The sequence below is a fragment of the Notolabrus celidotus genome, unplaced genomic scaffold (assembly GCF_009762535.1).
Source record: "Notolabrus celidotus isolate fNotCel1 unplaced genomic scaffold, fNotCel1.pri scaffold_382_arrow_ctg1, whole genome shotgun sequence".
Classification (NCBI taxonomy): domain Eukaryota; kingdom Metazoa; phylum Chordata; class Actinopteri; order Labriformes; family Labridae; genus Notolabrus; species Notolabrus celidotus.
Window position 1 is genome coordinate 5,001 of NW_023260204.1, and position 8,991 is coordinate 13,991.

At 48.9% G+C, this 8,991-nt stretch overlaps 1 protein-coding gene across 1 annotated transcript in view; it reads right to left on the reverse strand.

Moving 5' to 3' along the window:
- The window catches only part of LOC117809727 (vacuolar protein sorting-associated protein 13C-like), a gene marked incomplete at both ends in the record, with an annotated part of 30,814 nt that overhangs the window by 4,855 nt on the left and 16,968 nt on the right, over positions 1–8,991 (reverse strand). The window contains 12 exons of the mRNA XM_034679196.1: positions 161–220; positions 355–434; positions 524–680; positions 2,080–2,213; positions 2,286–2,394; positions 2,475–2,622; positions 3,007–3,311; positions 5,557–5,724; positions 7,051–7,154; positions 7,270–7,386; positions 7,497–7,647; positions 7,764–7,823. Of these exons, the coding sequence (XP_034535087.1) occupies positions 161–220; positions 355–434; positions 524–680; positions 2,080–2,213; positions 2,286–2,394; positions 2,475–2,622; positions 3,007–3,311; positions 5,557–5,724; positions 7,051–7,154; positions 7,270–7,386; positions 7,497–7,647; positions 7,764–7,823 (1,593 nt within the window). The remainder of the gene's footprint in view (positions 1–160; positions 221–354; positions 435–523; positions 681–2,079; positions 2,214–2,285; positions 2,395–2,474; positions 2,623–3,006; positions 3,312–5,556; positions 5,725–7,050; positions 7,155–7,269; positions 7,387–7,496; positions 7,648–7,763; positions 7,824–8,991) is intronic.

Genomic DNA, 8,991 nt, shown 5'->3' on the forward strand with positions numbered 1-8,991 from the left:
AAACAGAGGAATATGCTGCTTCGGGTTTCTAGAAAGCAAAAGCAACTCTGATGCATTTAAGGAGGTCAGTAAATCTTAGCGCTGACTGGTGACCTAGAGATTGTGAGGTGATGAAATCTGCTCATAGAGAGGATTAAATGTCGAGTCAGATGGAACTCACGTTGATCATCTTCTCTGTGTTCTTGTAGATCGTGGAGAAGTTCGGCCCCGAGCGGTCCGCCTGAGGAAACAGGAAGTTCAAGTTAAAGATACGTCACTTCAGATCCTCGTGTGTTTCCTCCTGCTCTGCCACGTCATGCTACAAATGCACTTCAGTGTGTTTCAGGCGGTTACAGGGTTCCTGCTGAAGGTCACCTTGAAGTACTGCACTTTCAGCAGCTCGGCTCCGGTTTCCACGGAGGAGCTGATGAGACAGAGCGGGTCGCCGTTACAGTCTGAAACGAGACGGACACAAACGATCAGGTGACTTCAGGGTACGGCAGTAAACACGATGATCCGCTGAAGGCCGCTGAAGGCCGCTGACCTTTGAACTCCTGGCACCGTAACGTGATCTTCTTGATGTACGTCGAGGCGCACATGTCGTACTTTCTGACTTTGGTGTCGATGCCGAGCTGAGCGACGTGGAACACCAGGAAAGGGGACTCTTTCTGCTGAATGGGCTTCTTCAGGGTCAGCAGCACCTGGGGGAGGAAACGGGGATCAGATATAGAGAAACCTGCAGGACCTGTTTCTGTGAAAGGTTTAATCTGGATCAGACTGAGTCCACTTTTCTGTTCCAGATCAGAGAATCACGAAAAACTGGATCAGATCGACCTGATTCAGAAACAGACTTAAAGACTCCTAAATCTAGAGAACCATAGCTCTTAAATGGGACTACGTTCTTTGTCCACAGGGGGCGCCAAAGTACACATATGTGAAAGATCCTGTGAGCTGCGACAGGTTGAAATGTTTTATTTGAAACTGAAGATTTGTGACTTAAAGGTGACATATCACGCTTTTTTCATCAACATATATTGGTCTAAGAGGTCCCCAAAACATGTCTTTAAAGTTTATGCTCATAAAAACACTTTGAAATCAGATTCCTGCCTGTAAACCCTCTTCTTCAGTCCTCCTCAAAACACTCTGTTTTCTCTCTGACCACGCCCCCACAGGAAGTGGGTGTGCCCTCGGCTGTCCAGCACGTTGATCTAATGTTTACATGTTGGCTGAATATACACGGCTGCTCACAGACCCGCGTTACTTCAACCCCCTGAATCTGATCCAGAATCTGATCCTGACGGAGAGGCGCCTGCAGCAGGACCTTTCTGAACCATTGGTCACAGATTTAGTGTTTCTTGTTGTTTTATTTGTCAGTATGTCGACGTGTGTCTTGGTACACAGCTACCAACATGTAGCTATGTGGCTATGCTAACTAGCGCTAGCACTTTTCCATGCAAACTAAAAATCCTCCACTAGATCTTCAAATCTGCAGACGTGGGGAGTAAAACCGACCTCTGCCAGAAAGGAAGCAGGACCTTTCTGAAGGATTGGTCACAGATTTAGTGTTTCTTGTTGTTTTATTTGTCAGTATGTCGACGTGTGTCTTGGTACACAGCTACAGCTACAGCTACAGCTACAGCTACTACGACATGTAGCTGTGTAGCTATGCTAACTAGCGCTAGCACTTATCCATGATAACTAAAAATCATCCACTAGATCTTCAAATCTGCAGACGTGGGGAGTCAAAGCGACCTTTGTGTTTATTAAGACAGCCTACAACTAGCATGCCTCCCTCCTAAGCTCCTTGTTAGCACACATGTGTGCAGGGAATGAAAAACGGAGGAGGGGTTGAGTTGTATTTTATACAGTCTATGGGCTGAACAAGCTCCGAGCTCTGACTTCCTGTTACAGACCGGATGGCGTTGTGACGTATGAAAAACACTGAAAACTGAAACGGCTGGTTTCAGCACACATTTACAGAAAGGTGGAGAAATCAGAACAGGGGCAGAATGGAGTCTTTGACTTTTCAGGGGGTTTGTAGACAGGGACACAGATTTCTTCTTCTCAGAGTCTGAACTCTCCTTTGTTTCCGCTTCGTACCTCTTTGAGCTCAAAGTTGAGGAGCACGTTGATCGTGTTTTCACTCAGATCTCCGTTGGTGGCGACCTGAACGCCGTTAGCTCCCGTCCCTGAAGGCAACAGCTCCACCTGCTGCTCAGCAAGCTCCGCCTTCCCTGAGGAGGAAACACACGTATCGTCAGCGTATCGTGGATCTCGTTCCCGTCGTCCTCTCAGAGTGAACTTACCTTCGGCCACCTTCTTCTTCCCGTCCACGCCGAGCTCCGAGCTCCCGTCCCCGATGTTCTCCACCAGGATCTTCATCAGCACGCCGAGGTCTTCCTCGCCCAGACTCATCTGACCGACACAGGAAACAGTTTCAAGCCTCGCCTTTAAAAACATCTCAACGTACGGGACTGAGGACGCGTGCAGCTTACATTCAGGGAGCGGATGACGCCCTGGACCTGGACTCCGGGGATCTTGGTGAACCAGGACGCAGCCAGGTTTCTGGTGATGAGCAGCTCTAAGTTGATCGGCTTGAGGATCTCGATGTCGGGCTGAGAGGGGCCTTGTTTCAGCGTGGCTCTAAAACACGTTAAATCAAGAAACATCGTCATTTCTTGGAGCACTGAGGTCAACAAAGCAGCTGCTCCTGGATGTGCCTCAAAGTCGCCTTAAAACCCGGGGGGACCGAGCCTTTGCAGCAGCGGCCCCCAAAGCTCTGGAATGGCTTGCCACTCCAATTAAGATCGGCCCCCCCACTGATGAATGTTTTAAATCTTTGTTGAAGACACATCTCTTCTCTTTGGCCTTCTCAGTAATATCCTGATATGTTGTTTATTGTTGTCTTCATGTACTTTTTATCTTGTAAAGCAGTTTGGCCAACACTGGTTGTTTTTAAATGTGCTCTATAAATAAAGTGGACTTGACTTGGTGGTGAAGAGGAAAGAAGCGAGGCGGTTTGTTTACCTGGAGAGCTTCAGCTGCGTCAGCTTCACGTCCATCTTCTCCACCACGGCGGGGAGAGAGAACCCGTCAGCCGGCCGCAGCGAGAAGCTGTTCCCCACCGTGATCAGACCCAGATCCACCACCATGGCGTTATGAGAGGTGGACGACTGAGGGATGATGATGAGCGGAGCCTTCAGCTTGATGTCCATGGACAGACGGAAACTCTTCTGAGCAAAGCCCCGGACGCTGGACGCCGCCTTCTCGGCCGCCTGAGCCGTCGCGGCGCTCAGAGCTTCTTTCGCCGTCTGGAAGTTATCGACGAACATCTGCGGGAGGAGAGGAGGAGGAGAGGAGGAGGAGAGGAGGAGGAGAGGAGGAGAGGAGGAGGAGAGGAGGAGGAGAGGAGGAGGAGAGGAGGAGGAGGAGAGGAGGAGGAGAGGAGGAGGAGAGGAGGAGGAGGAGAGGAGGAGGAGAGGATGGTGAGACGAGAAAGGATGACGACGGCGTCACAGGGGGAGAGGAAGTCATGTGAGGCGTTCACTGCCCGGATCATCTCTGTTTCAAAACCTTCAGATGAACGGTCAAACCTCAAACTTTCAAACTCACAACGTTATCTGATTTCATAAATATTATTAAGACCTCTTTAGACGTCAGAGGTTCAAACGTTCATGAAGGTCACTGAAACGAGTACCAAACGTCAAACCATCATCAGGGAGGGAAGTGAGGTCACACAGGCAGAGGTCATGTGACAGAGGGGGCGGGGCAGTGAGGGGGCGGGGTCAGTGATGGCAGCTGAGTGATAGCATAGCACTGATGGAGGAGAAGTGTGAGAACATGAGTTCCTATTGTTTCGGAAATCTCCCTCTCTAACTCAAATGCACGCTGCTGCACGCTGCTGCACGCTGCTGCACGCTGCTGCACGCTGCTGCACGCTGCTGCATGCTGCTGCATGCTGCACGCTGCTGCACGCTGCTGCACGCTGCTGCACGCCGCAGCACGCTGCTGCATGTTGAACGCTGCTGCATGCTGCACGCTGCAAGCTGCACGCAGCAATGACCTAACCATTGCTCCTCAACCTGATGGCGTCTAAGGTGGACAGAAGGTGCGGTGGAGTCGCTGAGTGAAGCTAAAGCAGTGGGTTAAGATGCAGATCAGAGCTGCATGCTGGGAGCTGTACCTCATCGGCAGACGTATAACGAAAGCTAAAAGAAGCCTGAGAGAACAAAACACATCACACAGAGCAGAGACATGAGAGACAGGAAGCTGTGGAGAGAAGAACATGCAACAGGAGACACAACAGACACAACTACAGACAGAGACACACAAACACACACAAACACACACAGTAATCAGCTGACAGACGTTTTCTATATGTTATGAAGTCTTATGTTTTTATATATATTTATATATTTTATGCAATTTTATTCATTTAGAAAATACTGGAAGCTTCAGTCTCCGCTCTGTGACCCAGTCAAAACACTTGTGTTTGCTTTCGGTCCCCAGAGATCATCTTGAAATCAGTAAAAAGATTTAGATTTTAAAGAGACCAGCTCCCTCAGACCCAGACTCTCCTGGGTCTGAGGGAGCTGGTCTCTTTAAAGGTTTTTAAAAGCAGACTGAAGACGTTGGAGGAAGATGCATCAGCTTGTAGATACTTTGACTGATGACTTTTGTTCTGAAATTCATGATATGTTGTCATCTTTTAGAATTCTGTGTTGCTTGTAACTTTGCTGGAACGTGCTGCTGCTGATCTCGTCCAGGACACACTTTTAAAAATGTGGTTTTTCCTGGTTAAATAAAATGTGATAAATAAATACATGAGTTTATTTTATGACCTCTTTGTTTCATTCACAGCTGATATTAAAGGTCTGGAGTTTTGATTTGACTCTTGATATTAGACAGGAGGTTGGAGAGATGCTCGCTCAGACGGTCGACTTAGTTCTGGGTGACTCTGAGCCTGAATTTTAATATTTTTAAGATATATTTTGGGGACAGTAAAGAGCAGGGGGTTCAGCAGAGGGTCCAGGCCGGAAGTCCAACCTGCGACCACTGGGACAAGGACTTCCGAATCCATGCATAGGGTGCACGCTTAAACCACTAGCCTAACCGTGAGCCTGAACTTCAATATGAATTCAGAAGGACACAGAAAACTAGAGGGACTCATAGTTTTTATATTGAAATGCGCTCGTTTGTGTTTCAGTGATGCTGCGCCTGAGCTCCTGCAGCCTCCCTGCTGTCGTTCATGGAGGCTGAGGCTTCATTTCTTTTAAACTTCTGCATCATACTTTAAAATAAAGCTGAGACTGTCCTGTTTTTAATTTGATGTGTTCATTTCCTCCTTTTCTAAAAGCCTCAGTTGAAAGTTGTTTCATTCACTCCACATAAATGAACCTCGTCCCTCTACACGCAGGCAGAGTCTTCGTCTGTCGCTGCCTCACACTCTGCGGTGGATTTAAATGCATTCATAAAAACAGGAAGTTTAACACCAGGCTGCAACACAACACGTGTGTACGACTGTGAGAACTCTGTGGATGCATTCAGTGAACAAAGTGTGTTTATGAGATATCTGACCAGCAGCGACATGAGGAACTTGTGCAGGTAGACGATCTGGATGCAGCCCAGACGCATGGTGACCTTCCCGTCCACCTTGGACATGTCGCTGTATCCGTCCCCCTCCGTCGCTCCGGTGTACAGGGACAGCTTGAAGCTGAACACCTCCTCGCCCACGATGGAGACCGCCTGCAGGAAGAGGACGAAGAAGAGGAGGAGGAGGACGAAGAGGAGGACGAAGAAGAGGAGGACGAAGAAGAGGAGGACGAAGAAGAGGAGGAGGAGGACGAAGAGGAGGACGAAGAAGAGGAGGAAGAAGAAGAGGAGGAAGAAGAAGAAGAGGAGGAGGACGAAGAAGAGGATGAAGAAGAGGAGGAGGAGGAAGAGGAGGACGAAGAAGAAGAGGAGGAGGAGGACGAAGAGGAGGAGGAAGAAGAAGAAGAGGAGGAGGAAGAAGAAGAGGAGGAAGAAGAGGAGGAAGAAGAAGAGGAGGAAGAAGAGGAGGACGAAGAGGAGGAGGACGAAGAGGAGGAAGACGAAGAGGAGGAAGAAGAAGAGCACGTAGAAGAGGAGGAAGAAGAGGAGGAGGAGGACGAAGAAGAGGAGGAAGAAGAGGAGGAGGACAAAGAGGAGGACGAAGAAGAGCACGTAGAAGAGGAGGAAGAAGAGGAGGAAGAAGAGGAGGAGGAGGACGAAGAGGAGGACGAAGAAGAGCACGTAGAAGAGGAGGAAGAAGAGGAGGAGGACGACGAAGAAGAGGAGGAAGAAGAGGAGGAGGAGGACAAAGAGGAGGACGAAGAAGAGCACGTAGAAGAGGAGGAAGAAGAGGAGGAGGACGACGAAGAAGAGGAGGAAGAAGAGGACGAAGAAGAGGAGGAAGAAGAGGAGGAAGAAGAGGAGGAGGAGGACAAAGAAGAGGAGGAGGACGAAGAGCACATAGAAGAGGAGGAAGAAGAAGAGGAGGAAGAAGAAGAGGAGGAAGAAGAGGAGGACAAAGAAGAGGATGACGATGAAGAGAAGGACAAAGAAGAGGAGGATGAAGAAGAGGAGGAAGAAGAGGACGAAGAAGAGGAGGACAAAGAAGAGGAGGACAAAGAAAAGGAGGACGAAGAAGAGGAGGAAGAAGAAGAGGAGGACAAGAAGAGGAGGATGAAGAACAGGAGGACAAAGAAGAGGAGGACAAAGAAGAGGAGGACAAAGAAGAGGAGGACAAAGAAGAGGAGGACAAAGAAGAGGAGGAAGAAGAACAGGAGGACAAAGAAGAGGAGGACAAAGAAGAGGAGGACAAAGAAGAGAAGGACAAAGAAGAGGAGGACAAAGAAGAGGAGGAAGAAGAGGAAGAAGAAGAGGAGGACAAAGAAGAAGAGAACAAAGAAGAGGAGGATGAAGAAGAGGAGGACAAAGAAGAAGAGGCAGAAGAATAGGAGGATGATGAAGAAGAGGATGACGTTAGCATCATGTGGTACAGTTCATGAAACAGACTGAGAGTGTAATGAAGGTTTTTCTGCTGCAGACCTTTCTGTGCACGGTTTTGGGGTTCACGTCCGTGACCACGATGTCTCTGAGTCGGGCGAACACCTCCGTCTCCTTCGCCTGCACCAACACCGACGCATCGATCCCTGCAGGGCGGCGACAGTGAGACGTCACTCATTCTCTCTTACTCTTTATTTACTTCACAACAGCTGCGCCCGAGACGAACGCCTGCTGTCATCAGGAGCGTGAACGTGCTCTCACCTTGGACTCTGATGTCGGCGATGCTGCAGCGATCGTCACACACCTCCACGCGGAAACTTCCCAGCACGGCGAACAGCTTGAAGCTGAACACGCCGCCATCTTTGGCTGCTTTAGACACTGCAGTACACACACACACACACACACACACACACACACACACACACACACACAGTTGGTCTCTGTAAGGCCTGAACACATGGTCACACCTGTCAGCAGACTGGACTCACCTGTCCGGCCCTGTTCGCTCTTCTCCACTTGTTTTTTGGCGTCCTGGTCTCGGTTGGCGCTCGGTTTTTGGGGCATGGCGGCGTTCAGGAAGTTGATGGTCGACAGCAGAGCTTTAGTGTGAAGGAGGAAGTGCAGAGAGGCAAACTCCACCTGAAACACCATCAGGTAAAACGCCTCTTTAGTGGGGTTTATATCAAAGAGACACAGAAACACAGCAGGTGGTCTCCTGGTCCAGGACTTCAGGGATCAGACTCTCCTGGACTCACCTTCAGGGTTTGCTCCGTGTTGTTGAAGATCGTCTGGAAGCTGGGACCGCTTTGTTCGGCCTGCAGAGACACACACACACACACACACACACACACAATCATGTTCACAAGTTAAACAGGTGTCATTTATTAGTGTGTGTGTGTGTGTGTGTGTGTGTGTGTGTGTGTGTGTGTGCGTGTGTGTGTGTGTGTTACTTTGAGGAGGACAAAGAGCACATAGAAGAGGAGGATGGAGAAGAGGAGGAAGAAGAGGACGAAGAAGAGGAGGACGAAGAAATGGAGTACGAAGAAGAGGAGGACGAAGAAATGGAGTACGAAGAAGAGGAGGATGAAGAAGAGGAGGAAGAAGAGGAGGACAAAGAAGAGGAGGATGAAGAAGAGGACGAAGTAGAGAAGGACAAAGAAGAGAAGGACGAAGAAGAGGAGGATGAAGAAGAGGAGGACGAAGAAGAGGAGGATGAAGAAGAGGAGGATGAAGAAGAGGAGGAAGAAGAGGAAGAAGAAGAGGAAGAAGAAGAGAAGGACGAAGAAGAGGAAGAAGAAGAGGAGGACAAAGAAGAGGACGAAGTAGAGAAGGACAAAGAAGAGAAGGACGAAGAAGAGGAGGATGAAGAAGAGGAGGACAAAGAAGAGGAGGACAAAGAAGAGAAGGACGAAGAAGAGGAGGAGGAAGAAGAGAAGGACAAAGAAGAGAAGGACGAAGAAGAGAAGGACAAAGAAGAGAAGGACGAAGTAGAGAAGGACAAAGAAGAGGAGGATGAAGTAGAGAAGGACGAAGAAGAGAAGGATGAAGAAGAGGAGGATGAAGAAGAGAAGGACGAAGAAGAGGAGGATGAAGAAGAGAAGGACAAAGAAGAGGACGAAGTAGAGGAGGATGAAGAAGAGAAGGACAAAGAAGAGGACGAAGTAGAGGAGGATGAAGAAGAGGAGGACAAAGAAGAGAAGGACGAAGTAGAGAAGGACAAAGAAGAGGAGGATGAAGAAGAGGAGGATGAAGAAGAGGAGGATGAAGAAGAGAAGGACAAAGAAGAGAAGGACGAAGTAGAGAAGGACAAAGAAGAGGAGGACGAAGAAGAGGAGGATGAAGAAGAGGAGGATGAAGAAGAGAAGGACGAAGAAGAGGAGGACAAAGAAGAGAAGGACGAAGAAGAGGAGGATGAAGAAGAGAAGGACGAAGAAGAGGAGGATGAAGAAGAGGAGGACAAAGAAGAGGAGGATGAAGAAGAGA